The 15,560-nt window shown below is 39.6% G+C and overlaps 3 protein-coding genes across 11 annotated transcripts in view; 1 reads left to right on the top strand and 2 right to left on the bottom strand.

The window, feature by feature from the left end:
- The window catches only part of numa1 (nuclear mitotic apparatus protein 1), a 21,309-nt gene extending 15,240 nt beyond the window's left edge, over nt 1–6,069 (bottom strand). For both annotated transcript variants that reach the window (XM_047390916.1, XM_047390917.1), the window contains exons 1-10: nt 5,938–6,069; nt 5,594–5,662; nt 5,408–5,493; nt 4,127–4,200; nt 1,226–1,314; nt 1,063–1,137; nt 836–929; nt 553–718; nt 276–415; nt 39–150 (exon numbers count right to left, since the gene is read on the bottom strand). In XM_047390916.1, coding sequence (XP_047246872.1) covers nt 39–150; nt 276–415; nt 553–718; nt 836–929; nt 1,063–1,137; nt 1,226–1,314; nt 4,127–4,200; nt 5,408–5,493; nt 5,594–5,629 — 872 coding nt within the window. In that variant the 5' untranslated portion in view covers nt 5,630–5,662; nt 5,938–6,069. The remainder of the gene's footprint in view (nt 1–38; nt 151–275; nt 416–552; nt 719–835; nt 930–1,062; nt 1,138–1,225; nt 1,315–4,126; nt 4,201–5,407; nt 5,494–5,593; nt 5,663–5,937) is intronic.
- The window catches only part of lrrc51 (leucine rich repeat containing 51), a 15,614-nt gene extending 4,292 nt beyond the window's left edge, over nt 1–11,322 (top strand). For 3 of the 8 annotated variants that reach the window (XM_047390924.1, XM_047390923.1, XM_047390926.1), the window contains exons 2-5: nt 7,400–7,479; nt 7,736–7,941; nt 9,398–9,546; nt 10,051–11,322. In XM_047390924.1, coding sequence (XP_047246880.1) covers nt 7,416–7,479; nt 7,736–7,941; nt 9,398–9,546; nt 10,051–10,186 — 555 coding nt within the window. In that variant the 5' untranslated portion in view covers nt 7,400–7,415 and the 3' untranslated portion in view covers nt 10,187–11,322. Of the gene's footprint in view, nt 1–112; nt 193–6,019; nt 6,042–6,490; nt 7,318–7,399; nt 7,480–7,735; nt 7,942–9,397; nt 9,547–10,050 lie in introns of those variants that run through there. The other 5 variants (XM_047390920.1, XM_047390927.1, XM_047390919.1 and 2 more) reach the window with 5 other exon arrangements.
- On the bottom strand, nt 11,322–15,560 carry lamtor1 (late endosomal/lysosomal adaptor, MAPK and MTOR activator 1). The gene is made up of 5 exons (XM_047390928.1): nt 15,316–15,560; nt 13,978–14,123; nt 13,767–13,844; nt 13,120–13,243; nt 11,322–12,944 (listed from the first exon to the last, which is right to left on the bottom strand). The coding sequence occupies exons 1-5, from the start codon at nt 15,355–15,357 to the stop codon at nt 12,852–12,854; spliced, it is 483 nt and encodes a 160-aa protein (XP_047246884.1). The 5' UTR covers nt 15,358–15,560; the 3' UTR covers nt 11,322–12,851.

Genomic DNA, 15,560 nt, shown 5'->3' with positions numbered 1-15,560 from the left:
TATTGAACTGCAGTTCAGACCATTCTTTAAATACTTACGAGTTGTTTTTGGCCTCAAGTTCACTGATTTGTTCTGTGATAGTCTGCTCCTGATCACCTTGTTGTTCTTTCAGCTTATCTAGGTGGTACTGCAACTGACTGAGTTGAGATTCTGGAAAAGAAATTGCACAAAAATCAAATCCATGGAGCAAAGGTAGAATTGAAAAAAATAAGTTAACAACTAAAACAAAATTAGTCGATGTTGTTGCAAACATTGCGCAATAAGCCATGTTTTACCTTTCTGGGTAATAAGTGCAAGTGTGTTGGAAAGCTCCTTCTCCAAACTGTCTCTGTATTCTCTTTCCTTCATCATCTGTCTTCGCATTTTTCTCATTTGAAATTTTGGTGTATTCATAACCTCGGCTAAAGGAGACTTGCTGCGGAAATAAAGTTACGCAAGTTAAAGAATGAGAGTCATACATCTGAATTTGAGCAAGTTAAACCGGGTTATATTATATAGAAGGCCGAACAAAACAAACTCGAGCTGGATTTAACTAAAGGTTCACATCAATACCTGACAGAAGAGGAGGCCACTGTTTCTAGATCAACAAAAGTGACCTTCTGTGTGCGGAGGAAGACTGGAGACTCATCATCGGAAAGCGAGGTTGAGGTGGACAGATTAGAGGTGGAAGTGGAGGTGGTTGCTGTCTGGTCAAAGATTTCTCGGGACACAGGCAAATCTGAAAATGTTTAGTTTGAATTTCAATCCAAACCACAGATTGTTTTTAGAGCTCCAATATAGCTTAGAAACTATGATCTATTCCTGTGGTATTTACTGGTAAAAGGTTTTGGCTTACATCTCTTTGTCAAGTATGAGTCAAGTCTTTTGTTCAGATAAACGCAACCTTCACTCTCCATCACATAAGAGAGGGTCAGGTTGGCCAGCTCACGCTATCATAGGAAAAATATAAAAATAATGACATTAAAACAAACAAATCCATTCCTGTTTCTTACATCTAGAAGTACTGTAATAAATACTCATAAAATACAAAATATATTGCATCACATAAAGTAATATACTTACCTCTACTTCACAATCCAATGCATTTAGAGTGCAGCGCTCATTCATCATGTCATGATAAACAAGTAACACAAGCACCTGAGAACAATGCAAAATCTGATCAGAATGGGTTTTAATTGCCATTAGTATCATTTAATTCACCACATATTTTATCCCTGTTTTTAACCTTTGAAATTTCCACTGTTAGGTTGTGTCCCCCTCGTATGCCGTCCCAGGATATACAAGTGCCTTTAGTTGGGTTAAACCTGCACTCCCCTAATAAAAACAAAAACAGGCAGAAAATTACTTCCAGTGAGATAACAGCGCTCTAAACCAACTTCGAGGATCTCCTCAATCTTACCATCACGCATTCCCTGGTGGAAACAGAGGCTGGGGACTCGGGGTTGGACTCTTTCATCACCCAGGCTGAAGTCGCCGAGGTGGTTAAAAAGCTCCAAGGTGGCAGAGCTTCGGGGTTGGATGAGATCCGCCCTGAGTACCTCAAGCCTCTGGATGTTGTGGGGCTGTCATGGTTGACACGCCTCTTCAACATTGCGTGGCGGACGGGGACAGTGCCTTTGGATTGGCAGACTGGGGTGGTGGTCCCCCTACATAAGAAGGGTGACCGGAGGGTGTGTTCCAACTACAGGGGGATCACACTCCTCAGCCTCCCTGGTAAGGCCTACGCCAGGGTATTGGAGAGGAGAGTCTGGGTGATAATGGAACCTCGGCTTCAGGAGGAGCAGTGTGGTTTTCGTCCCGGCCGTGGAACACTGGACCAGCTCTATACCCTCTACAGGGTACTCAAAGGTTCATGGGAGTTTGCCCAACCGGTCCACATGTGTTTTGTGGACCTGGAGAAAGCATTTGACTGTGTCCCTCGTGATGCCCTGTGAGGGGTGCGCTCCAGGAGTATGGAATCGGGGGCCCTTTATTAGGGGCCATCCGGTCTCTGTACAAGCGGAGCAAGAGTTTGGTTCGCATTGCCGGCACTAAGTCAGACCTGTTCCCAGTGCATGTTGGACTCCAGCAGGGCTGCCCTTTGTCACCGGTCCTGTTCATAACTTTTATAGACAGGATTTCTAGGTGCAGCCAAGGGCCGGAGGGGGTCTGGTTCGGGGACCAGAGGATTTCGTCTCTTCTTTTTGCAGATGACGTGGTCCTGCTGGCCCTATCTAGCCAAGACCTACAGCATGCACTGTGGCGGTTCGCAGCCGAGTGTGAAGCGGCTGGGATGAGTATCAGCTCCTCCAAGTCCGAGGCCATGGTACTCGACCGGAAAAGGGTGGCTTGTCCTCTTCAGGTTGGAGGGGAGTTCCTGCCTCAAGTGGAGGAGTTTAAGTATCTCGGGGTCTTGTTCACAAGTGAGGGAAGAATGGAGCAGGAGATCGACAGACGGATCGGTGCGGCTGCTGCAGTAATGGGGACGCTGTGCTGGTCCGTTGTGGTGAAGAGAAAGCTGAGCCGAAAAGCTAAGCTCTCGATTTACCGGTCGGTCTACGTTCCTACCCTCACCTATGGCCATGAACTTTGGGTCATGACCTAAAGAACGAGATCCCGGATACAAGCGGATGAAATGAGCTTCCTCTGTAGGGTGGCCGGGCACTCCCTTAGGAGCTCGGCCATCTGGGAGGAGCTCAGAGTAGAGCCGTTGCTCCTACACATCAAGAGGAGCCAGTTGATGTGGATCGGGCATCTATACCGGATGCCTCCTGGACGCCTTCCTCGGGAGGCGTTCCAGGCACGTCCCACCGGGAGGAGGCCCAGGGGACGACCCAGGACACGCTGGAGGGACTATGTCTCTCGGCTGGCCTGGGAACGCCTTGGGCTCCCCCCGGAGGAGATGCTGGAGGAGGTGTCTGGGGAGAGGGACGTCTGGGCGTCTCTGCTGAGTCTGCTGCCCGCGACCGAGTCACGGATAAAGCGGAAGACGACGAGTACGAGTAAATTTAGTATTGCTTTAAGTAATTATTAAGCAGAATATAACAAGTATAACAAGCTGATATTAGTTGGTTAAGTAGTCACACTATATGATCTGATATTCTGCAGTTAGCAAGGAATACATATATTAGCCTTCCTTCAGCCAGCTGACTGGAAGTGTGCAAGAACAGATGGGGGAGAAGGTGTAGGGGTATGTGTTACAATGCTGCGGACACACAGACAAGTCCAGTAACGCTGAGACTTTATCTGGATTCTCATCTAAAAAGGACTTTAAACTGCTGGTAATGTATATGGATTAGAAACCAGCACCATTTTAAACTTTTGTATAACTTGATACCAGTAACCGGCCCATGCCTACTGTTATAAAAGGTGTGTTGTTAATACCTAAAAACAGTGAGCAAGACGTAAGGGCGTGCTCAAAGATGCAACGACATTTACTACGTTTTCCAACTACTATTGCGCCATTTGCAGAAATTCAGCAACAGGAAAAACTGCACTCTTGTCTACATGAGATCTCAACTTTAAACTTGTCAGTACAACTGCTCTGATTGGGGCAAATTGTCACAAAATCAGTAGTCCACATAAACTGTTCCTCAGGATCCTCCGTCCTACATGTTGTAAACGATAGACACACTACACAACTTTCTAAGTCTTTACAAATTAAAACAAAAGACGGATACACTAACAGACTAACTTCAGATTATTTTCTATGACAACTGAAAGACTGAAGGTCACACACACTATGCCCAACTGGGAATCGAGGGTAAAATTCTGGCAAAAAAACCTAGTGGTGCATCTTCAACTTCAGATGTATTCCTGCTCAGCACACCTAATTCAAATGACTGATGCAAGTCCTCAAGATGCCATCAAGTTCTGCAGGTTCCTTTAAATAACCTTTTCATTTAAATTGGCAATCTGCATTAAACTGTAGAGCAGAGGTCTCAAACCCAAGTCCTCTAGGACTGCATTTGAGACCCTGTAACTAGACGCATCTCTGCTTCAACATACCCAAAACCAATTACTAGGTCATTAGCAGCACTCTGAAGATCTTGTATGCATGCTGAGTAAATAATCCAAACACTTGATTCTGCCGAGTTAGACCAAAAACATAGATAACATTTTTTTTAAAGCAAAAAAGAAAGCTTACCCTCTAGGAACTCTGCAACAAAATCAACCCAATCCTCAGAAGAATTACTCAAACTGGGGTTAGGTTTCTTTTTCCTGTTATGACAAAAAATGATAGACAAAAACAAATATGAAGGCTATGACGCGAAGCTTGAACCCGATTCTAAGAAGCCTATACTTCCCGAGTTCTCTCTCATTTATAAATGACTTATTACATTCGGATGTATCAGTCCTGCACAAGACCACAAAATACATTATCAATACATCTTAAGAAAAAAAATTTAAAAAATACTATTATAAATAAATTACTTAAATGTCGCTGTAATTAATGTACTAAAAGGAAAATGCATTATAAAAACGTATACAATTGTTCCAAAATAGCGGACTTTAATTATACACACTTTAGTATACTTAACTTGATCGAAATTTAATTTACCTAGAAAATATAACTTACCCTGGGAATCAGAATACAACTAAACATTGCAGTGTTTTTTGTATTTGTTCTTGTGGCAATATATTTTAAAAAAAAGAAATACTACGCAGGTTTTTCCGCCTTTATTTGGTTTGTTAGGAACGTAAAATTATGTTAACCAAATACAGCAAGAATGCATTGATGCACGTTTGTTGTGATAGTAAAATATTTTAAATGTAGATACGTTCTCTGATTTCTTCACTGAGAGCAAAGTGTACTGAAGTCAAATTCCTTGGCAATAAAGTTGATTCTGAGTGATCAATAATATAATATTGGATAACACCATAAACCAGGCATTACAGCAGTTGTGCCGATACGAAGATAAAAGAATATGTAGGAAATGTTTACATTAGTGAGTGCATTTCAAACACAGCTACTACCTCTTTGTTCACAGAGTACCCCTGAAAAAAATAAATCTAAAGTGGTTTAGTTGCCAGAAAGCAGGTAACCTTATTTAAATTTCCTGAAACTCAAAAAGAAAATATTGGTGGTTAAATGTTAAAGTAAAGCTGTAAGGTAGCAAATCAAGAGCTATAGGATTTCATATAAATACAAAATAACTTAAAACACTTTATATTTCTTAGAAAGCTGTACAGGAAAAACTCAAAACACATTTGCATAGTTTTTCAGACCTGGAAAACGAAAACAAATTCTACATTTTTCTAGACTCTGTTTGGAACCCTGTTAGAAAAATAGCTTTAATGACTAATAATGAGGTGCAAAGGATGAAACATGATTCAAATACATCTATTTTACCCCGACAACATGATTAAGGTGTTTAGAAAGCATGGTAATCCTCCTTATTTACACAACACAGCCGCTCCCACTTACAGCACAGAAATCAGTTTCACTAGGATCGCCCCGTCCTGTAAATCACCAATTCGTATCTCGCTGTCCGACAGCTTGATACTATTGACCTGTAAAATAATATTTAGAAATACAAGTTGTCAACAAGTATTCTATAAGACTCGTATAAACATTTGTACTTTAATATATACTTTATTAGTTTACACTTACCCAGCTGAGAAGAGCCTTGACACCCAGGTTTGTCATCTTGGCAGACCCTTTTGTCAAAGGGATTTTAAACTAGGAGTAAACAATGCAAGTTAGCAGCCTGCCACTAAGAACATGTTTTAAACCACATAAGGGCTTGTAAAGTTATTAAAGGTGACAATAATACCGCCCTCGTTTTTCTGCAGCATTTTATTAATTCTTAAAGCGCAGTGCCGCTAACGTTACTGATAGGTGGCTAACAAATATATGAAGCTAATATTCGCGAACTGTACTTTAACGTCTGCTGATTAACGTTCCTTCCCGAACGCCCAACATAAATAAACCAGTGCCTTTAAGAAGCGACTCACCTAAAATGCCAAGAGTCCTTCCCTGTTGGACCGTGTCTTCCTGTGTTGTATCTGCTTCTTTCACGGGACTACCTGCTTAAAGTAGCAAAATAACCTCTCATCAGGTGAAACGCGACAAAAATTCAAAGCGCCTGTAGAAGATTGAATCAGCCAATACGCGTCCTCGTAATGACGCGTTTGAAAATAGATGAAGGCGATTGGATTAAAAACCGGAAAATGTAAGGACGTAAAGATTGTGACGTTTCGAAGAGCAGACGCCGCGTAAGTGCTCCCGCCATGTTGTGAGTGGCAAGTAATGCTTACAAAACTTGGGATTTCCATACAAAAACATTAATACACAGTATTAAGTCAGTTTCAGTTGTAAAAACTAGATTTGCTTTGTATTTATTTGAGTCCAAAGGGGTGAGGGTGAAAAAATAAATTCATTGGAAATGTTCTTCCAATGAATTATTATTATTATTATTATTATTATTATTATTATTATTATTATTATTATTATTATTATTATGGAAGTAGATACTGTTATTATCAATGCAGAACTTCAGTTAATGCACAGGGAAACTGTAGTGATTAGTCTTGGATAAATTTGTATATCTCCAATTATTCATTTATTACTTGAAATAAAACAAAAGAGGCTTGAGCTGCTAATGCCTCATATATAGTATCACAACAGGCCACATGACCACACAGCTCGATCTGAAAACCCTGATATATGGTTTTGTTCAACGTTTTCCATTAATTTCTCAAAACATGCCACTTACAACATGGCGGCGACATAGACGTATTACCGTGTGTGCACACGGGACGTAAAGTGACGTCTTCTCTTGTCCTGTCTATGGTTTGATCACGCAATAAAAAGTGAACAAGGGAGGGGACAAGCACACAAAATAATGTCAGACACGCTGATTTATTTTTTTCTTAATCTGATTTGTTTTGTGTAGAGTGGTCCGTTTTAGAGACCGGGTGCCAAGAAAGCAAACATTAAGAATAAACTGACGGAAAGTTTGGTAACCCAGTAGATTACACAAGCATAACGATTTTTTAAAATGTTATTATAATTCTAATCTGCAAAACCAGGATTCATATTTTACAGGAACATAAAGTCTTTATCTAGATATCTTTACTACAAATCCCACAATGCACGTCTTGGTTTCCTTGGAAACAGATTGTTGTGTGTGATTGCAGATAGGGCAAGGGAGTAAACACACGATAACGTGAAATTGAACATCGATTAAACGGTACTTTACATTATTGGTTAGTTCGGGATTTTTTTTAGCTGGTCACTTAAATAATGATCAAAAATATAAAGACACCTACGATAAAAACGGGATCGCACAAAGTAATGTAGGATTATCATCATAATTTACTGATTTATTGAAGGTGATCATAATGGATCTAAAACGTATTCAAGTTCCGTGATGAAGTTCTACTAATTGATGATTTTATTCCTTGAATTCTGCAGGTTGTTGAAAGTGTTCATGGATCAGATTATGCATGGAGCTCCGGTGGATCTATCTTTCAGAAGTCTCAGCAGGCTGACAGGTCGTGTTCTTCATCGTGATTTCTCTAAATGTTTGCATTCTCTGGTGACCAGTTGGATTATTGAGTTTCATTTCTATTTATTCAAACTGAAAATGGAAATTAGCAGAACATTTCCATTTGATTTTTACATTTTATTGCTGCAGAATACATCCTGTATGAGAAAAGCTTTCATAAACCAAGTGGTATGTCAGTTTGAAGAAACAATTAGCAGTCAGTACTTTCAATTTCACCACATTTCTTGTAATTGCTGTTTTAGACGCTTGGACAGAGATTCCCTGCAGCAGTCTCCGACCTTTAAAGAAAAACTCTGAAAGGAAATACCTCAGCTGCTCACTGCGTCTCAGTAACAACAGCATCACTGACCTGTGTGACCTCCATCAGACGGTGTGCCACTTCCTGGCTGAACCCTCACATCTGGCCTGGCTGGACCTTTCCTTTAACAAACTCTCACATATAGAACAGGCAAGTTTCAATTTCCCTTTTCCAGCACAGCTGCATTGCCTTGCACGGTAAAAGTAGTAATACCCCTTTATCGGGTTTAAAGCCACAAACCTCAGTTAGGTTTTTGGTATTATTGTTACTTTGTGTGAGAGACGAATACAAAGTAATGCATTATTGTGAATGGGAATAAAATTAAAACATACAAATATTACTTTTTGCAAAAAACACCTGAAAAGTGTGGTGTACATACAGTATGTATTTATCACCTTTCGCTCTGATAAATCTAAATAAAATCCTGTGCATCCAATTGTTTTTAGAAGTCACCTGATAAGTAAATAGAGTCCACTTGGTTATCTCTGTATAAATCCAGCTGTTCTGCTACGGTTTCAGAGAACAGAGAGAACACTCTGCCAGCTGTTAAACATTCATGAACAAACAGCACCGTGAAGACCAAGGAACACTGCAGAAAAGTCAGGGATAAAGTGATGGAGAAGGTTAAACCAGGGTTGGGTTATAAAACAATATCCCAAGCTTTCATCATGTCACAGAGCACTGTAGAAACAATAAGTCCTTCCAAATTATAGAAAAAGGAACAAGAGGGAAGTCATTGTTGAAAAAGCCCCATATAAAGTCCTATTTCCTGTCCTTTTATGCAGTCCACAGCTATGTAGAGGACACAGCACACACCTGGAAGGAAATCCTCCAATGAGACAAACTAAACTTTTTGGTACACATGCAAAATGATATGAGTGGTGGAAATCTAACACTGCATTCCACCCTGAGCACAACATCCACACAGTGAAACATAGTTGTGGCTGTATCATGCATCTTCAGCAGGAACAGGGAAGCTGATTAGAGTTGATGGAAAAATAGATGAAGCTAGAAAAAAATAGCAAACGAAAACCTCTTAGAGGCTGGGAAAGACTTGAGACTGGGGTGGAGGTTCACCTTACAACAACCATAAACAAACAGCCAGAGCTACACTGCAATGGTCTAGATCAGTGTATATTCATGTGTTAAAATGACCTAGTCAAAGTGCAGGCCTAAATGCAATTGAGAATCTGAGATAATACTTGGAAATTCCTGTTGACAAATGTTCTCTTTTCAGTCTGACAGAGCTTGAACTGTTTTGCAAGAAGAGCATCCAGAAATGTAACTTTATTCCTGGTAGAAATATAGGTACTCTAAAAGACTTTCTGCTGTAATTGCAGTAGAAGATTGTTCTACAAAGTGTTGACTCAGGGGGGCAGAATAAAAACCTACACCTTATGACTTTTATTTGAAATGTTTGGAAAATCATGTATCATGTCCCTTCCATTTTATAGTTAGGCACTCCTTTGTGTTGGCCTATTACATTAAATCAAAATAAAAGGAGACTAAATTAAAATGTTTGCAAGGCATTGTACTTTATGTTTCACTCAAAGCTCTGTGATGGATTGACAGTTACATGAACAAGTTGTGCACAAATGTGTTGCAGGTTTTGTGTGAGTTGCCTGGACTCCGTGTGTTATATCTTCATGGAAACAGCATTTATACTCTGTCAGAGGTGGACAGGTTGGGTGTGCTGCCCCATCTCCACTCCATCACTCTGCATGGAAACCCTATAGAGGCATATAAGACTTACAGGTATAGGCATTTGTCTTACACTCACACACATCCTGCTGAGTTGATGTAGGCTGTTATAAAGAGATCCTTTCTCAGTTATTCTCTCTATAGTTCTTAAGATATGCAGTCATCAGCTGTTGACATTTGTTTATACAACAGACCTAAATACAGACAGGCAGACCCTACTGTTATGAGTTCACAAATGCAGAGGGCATAAGAGAGGGACTACCTTATGTATGTGCATGACATTGCAGCAGGTGCTTAAATACGGCTCAAATTCATATCCTGGTCTGCACAGCAACAGCATTTAAACACACATGCACACACTGCACAGACTGGTTGCTAAACCTTTGTGCAACAGTGACTTCTTCTGAACCAGTGCAGCTTCTTTGAATTAAATGTTTGGCAAAAAATGCCACACTGGTCAAATTTATAGTTAGAAATCTTTTCAACATTCACATTTGATTTGATGTAGCTACATAAAAATAAGTACACACTAATCAGAGAGTATTTTTCTGCGTGTAGGAATCGTGTGATCTCTGCGTTGCCGCAGTTAAAAACAATGGACTTTGGTGGTGTGACGCAGCAGGAGCGAGTCCTGGCAAAGCTCTGGCATCAAAGCAACACCCGCTGCAGAAACAGCAGGAAGAGTCTCCACTGAATGGTAGCATGTAGAAATCATATCTCAAACCGAATGCTTCATATTTAAAGCTAGAAAACGGATTTTCAAATTTGCTTCCAGTATTTGAAATGAAAGCAGTATTGTCGACGTTTCTCTGCTGGGAGTAGACTTTTACACGTAGTTGCTAATAATGGAGATTTAGGGCAGTTTTTTAAATATTAATTATTAATACTACTTTTGATTGAGAACATCCCTGAAACTTACTCTTGCTTCACATTTTTCTAATGTGAAGCAATGTTTCTAATCTAATCCTGGCTTGGATAAGCATAGTTTGCTCTCAGATTGACAGATGTGGTACTTTATGAAAAAGTAGATGGTTTGTTAGTGGAAATTTCAGTTTAGCCAATTATGAACTTTGACTTCAAAACTTTTAACTCGCAAAGTGATCATATATCCCCGATTTCACATAAAATGTACAGGTGCATCTCAGTAAATCAGAATAGTATTGAACATTCTTTTTCAACAATTCAAAAGAGAAACTTAAATATTATACAGATTTATTATACACAGAACAAAAGGACTGGATTGGTGCTTTGTGGACCAAACTGTTTACAGACCACAAAATATTACAGCACGTCATGCTTCTGTCTGCTGAGAAGCTTTATGGAGATGCTGGTTTCATTTTCCAGCAGGAGTTGGCATCTGCCCACACTGCCAAAGTTACCAAAAGGTGGCTCGATGATAATGTTACTGTTCTTGATTGGCCTGCGAACTATCCAGACCTGAACCCCACAGAGAATGTATAAGGCTTTGTCTAACAGAATTTGGGGTTTTTATTAGCTGTAAGCAATAACTTATGGCATATCAGTCTGTGTAAAGAATCTATGTTTGGTGCTAGTGGCCTTTATTGACAGTTACCAGACAGGAAATGGACAGAGAGAGAAAGGCATAAGACATGTAGCAAAATTGTCAAGTTTGGGAATTGAACCCACGACGATTGCGTTAAGAACTATAGCCTCTATACACAGGCTCTACCACTACACCACACAAAACCCTGCAAATTTCAATGGGATTCTAATTTATTAAGACGTACCTGTTTAAATATTTGATTCTTCCTGTCAATGTACTGTTAAAACTCTGTAACATCACTAAATAAAGTACTTCCCAGAAGAGAACATGTGGTCACTATTTATTAAGACATAAATGCTTTGTTGAAACTTTTTAATGAACTGATTAAACCAAAAACAAACAAAAAACATATTTTTGGTACTAGCCTATGATAGTACACACATACAATCTTCCATGTATTACACATTTAAGTAACAAACAAAACAAACAAAAACAAATTGCCAAGAGACCCATTGCAAAAAAAAAAAAAAAAGCTCTAATCACTCGTGTGGTATAAATAGTCACAGGCTTGCAGGCTCCCTTTAGAGACTCGAGATCAGCTCCTTCAAAGAGCACATGTACACTTAAGAACAAAAAATACGTATAAATAATTGGCAAAATATCTGAGGTTATTTAAATCTGCTTGGGTACATTGGTTAAAACTCTTTCACGCTGCAACAATGGTTAGTTTCTGATTAATACGAAAACCTCAATCTGGAGAGAAACGCTTTGTGTAAAAAGCTAACAATCGCAGGCCCGAAAAGTGTAGTCGTATCTCATAAAAAAACCATCCTCCCACAGGCCTTTCGTACAATCCACCAGCTATTAATGTAGTCAATCAGAAAACTCTATACAAAGGTAATGATTATACAGTGAGAGTCTTTGCATCCTCCACAGGCCACCAGCTTCACCTCTGTCATTTTAAATGTTAAATTCCTGGCCAGCTCATTATGAGGGCAGGATACTTGAACATCTTCGTCTGTAAACTCGAGCGTTTACAAATGACGTCAGGAGCCCCAACCAGCTGGCACCCCCTGCTTGCGTTTGAATTCTTGTCCACCAGAAATGAACGGGTCAATCATGATATAGGTGAGGTCAGGTGACGGGACAGATAAAACAGTCGGGAGCGAAAATGAAAACTGTAACATGAACGTTTTTCTTTTTTTGTTGTTGGATTGAAGACACCAGATTACCTGCATTTAATTACTCAGACCTGCTGTTTGATTTAAAGTAGACTACAACAGCAGCTTTATTTCCAGGGAGAAAAATACTAATTAACTGACATCTTTACTGGTCAGAGAAAATTAACTGGGAAATATTTTAGCTTTAAAGTTTTATGACGTGCAGATATGAAGCCATGTTGCACAGTTCTTTGTTTGCAAGTAATAAACTATAACCGTCAATCACGTCTACTGCAAGGTGAAAATCGCTAATTTCGCACATGATATCATTTAGCGGGAGTTAACCATGAGCCAAACATCCTAGAGCTGTCTCGGCGGATAACATGGTGTGAGTACAGTGTGCTTGCCTAAACATGAAGTCCAACATCTAAAAAGTTACGAAAATTGACGGACTTCTTTTACATTGTTTGGACAAAGCCTGCAATGCATGTGTTACATACATGAGAGGCCCGACAGAAGAGGATCATCATATACATCGGTCAAAAACTACCTCCATGGATCATCTGCCAATAACGATTGATAATTTCACTAAAAGACTTTTGACCAAAAACGCTTTATTAAAAAGTGGACTGGAGGACGACGAAGCAGGAGTGGCACAGAGCGAGTGGGATGGGAGGATAATATGTGGCTTAAAGTCAGGGAATGGCAAACTGGACGACCAGCTCCTCTTTAGCATCCACTTTGATCTGAGAGATTGCACTGTATGTGTAAGCAGCTATCTTGGATACCTGCAAAGAAACAAGGAAAGGGAGATTACATGTTTTGTGCAAATTTTCACAAAAAAAAAAAAGAAGTTAAACTTCATCTTTTGTTCTATTTTGTGCGAAAAACCTCTTTGCAGCCTCTTGCTCTTTTAGTTGCAACCACCTGGGAAAGACAACACAGCCAAAGATGTATGCTTACCTGCTGAACATCCGAGTATGGAACAAGGTCACTTGCAAGCACTTGGTGGGGCTGGCTGGTTAGGGAGGGAAGCGTGAGGACTTTCTTCTGTGGCAAGCTGGTGCTCAACACAGCCAGTTTTGTACTGAAAGGGAAAAAAAACAACCTTGTTACACTTACTGAGTGTAAAATAAAGACACATTTAGTCTGGAACACATGCTTTATCTAAAAAAGGAGGCAATTGTTTTGGGAACCTACAGTCTTATCTCAGATTTTCTTCTCAGTTCTGACATTTTCCCAGGGTTCCTCTGTCAAAATTGCATATTTAGTCCTTTTAGGTCTTACTTCATCACATTATGGCAGATAATGTACAGACAAAACAGATACAACTTGTAAATTATGGAATGGGGTAGCAAAAAAAAAGAAATATCCGGAAATACAGATACCTCTGTTATTTATGCAAATTCCACCACAGCACGGTTGTAAAATCTAAACTTTACAAACTACAGCATCATAATTACATGGCTCTAAACCAACAAGTATTATTTAGAGTTTAAATCTTTAATCATTTGGTCAATACACATCAGATGGGGAAATTAATGGGGGATCATATCTTACTGTATCATGGTAAAGTGAGTTTTTGTCAACAGACAAAACCTTCAACATACCTGTACTGCCTAGCTTTGTCCATGATTTCATGTTGCTCCATCACAACAGAATCAGCTGCTGAGACATCAATGATGTTCCTGAAAGAAAAGAGAAGATCAGCTTTGCTTTTTTTTTTTTACCCCCCCCCCCCATAACATAAATTAGGTTGTATTGCCAGGAAGCACATATTGTAACCTGACCTTTCTGGCATTGAATGACGAAGTGACTTACTGCGCAGTCTTTGTCAAGATGGATGTAAGGAGGGCTTGTCCATCTGTCTGTGCAGAGGGGACACTGGTTGTGATCCAGTCTGTCCCATTTGGAGGTTTGCTCACGGGGTTCGGGTGGGGGATCAGCGGATCAGTCTCGTCGGACTTCTAGAGCAGAGTAAGGAAAAGGGAATGGCAACCATTAGAAGTGGCTTCTTCTCTGGATTCAAAACTAAAGCTTTAGGAAAGTTTAATGAATCTGTTGACTAGCTATCATATCTCAAACAGCACATACTGTTACGATTAACGTTATATACAAATAAAAATCAACTATATTGTAAGGTTGCTTTTGATTTTAGACTAATAAAAAGGTGGGATTAAATAAGTCTCTAACTTTTCGTATTCAGTTTAAGGTATGCAAACTCAATCAATGAAGAAGGGCTTTAATGCAGTTTATTTTGTTTTATTTGCTTTGAATATGTAAATGTGTATATACAGGTCTGTATATATCTGTATGGACATATTGTTTGCAAGTTGTAAATAAATAAATAGTAAAAGTAGCTTTGTACACCTAAACACAAACGCAGCTTCAGCAATAAACCCACATTTGTAGGCATTTTATTCAATGCCAGTTCATAAAAATAATGAAAACTTTTACCTCTCTAGGGTTTCTTAAGGCATTACAAAAATAGTTATAAACCACATTTTAAATGGTGACCGAAAAAACAAAAAAAAAGACACGAAGCATTCTGATATTTTTGAGCATTTACCAAACAGGCAAAAAGTGCATCTTCATTTCTAGGTTATTATATGAACATAAACGCTGAAGATGAAATACATCCTTGTTTCCATAAAGCTAAAAACAGCGGGGAATATTGACAGTCACATGACAACAGCTCACATTTATATAGTATCTGTCACATCCTCGCTGGTCAACAATTCATTATCGACTATTAAGCCAATATTTAGTAAATAACTCATTACTTTCTCGATTACTGGTACTTATATGCTCATAAACAGCCAGGCTATGTTAAGTATTAACATTGTATATATTTACTAGCACACAGATTTCCAAATATATTTAAACTTGTTGTTTTATTTTGTACTGTTTTTAGCTGTCAGCTTTAAGAGCAGCTGAGCCTCTGCTGGGCCTGTTCCGCAGGCTTGAAGTAGCAAGCTACCGCTACTTTCCGGCTTCCCGTAATAAACGATCACAAAAAGATCTCTTCATAACAACACATTACTCATCTTAATCAATAAACATCCAGCAAAAAAAGTGAAAATGCTACAAGTATTTGTTTTTTTCTAAAGAAGCCAGGGAGCAGTTATCAGTCTCGGCTGTCAACTAGCAGCTAGCTACCTCTCTGGAGCTGTCGTCCTCGCCACTGTAACAGCACCCCATGGCTGCGTCCGAGGGGTCAAACTACACAACCCCGGCTTCCCTGCTCTCCTTCACAAACGAGCCGTTTGGTTCTTCCGCAACAAACATAAAGCTGACCGCCTGCCTGCTTTTAATTTAACCCAAGACAAAGGTTAAAAACTACTGTGTACAGCAGCTTGCTCAGACAGGCTATCACATGACAGCAGCTGTGGTGCAACAACAAC

This window comes from Girardinichthys multiradiatus, chromosome 18, assembly GCF_021462225.1.
Source record: "Girardinichthys multiradiatus isolate DD_20200921_A chromosome 18, DD_fGirMul_XY1, whole genome shotgun sequence".
NCBI classification, from domain to species: domain Eukaryota; kingdom Metazoa; phylum Chordata; class Actinopteri; order Cyprinodontiformes; family Goodeidae; genus Girardinichthys; species Girardinichthys multiradiatus.
Note: the sequence above shows the minus strand (reverse complement) of the source record. Positions and strands in the feature narration are given on the sequence as shown.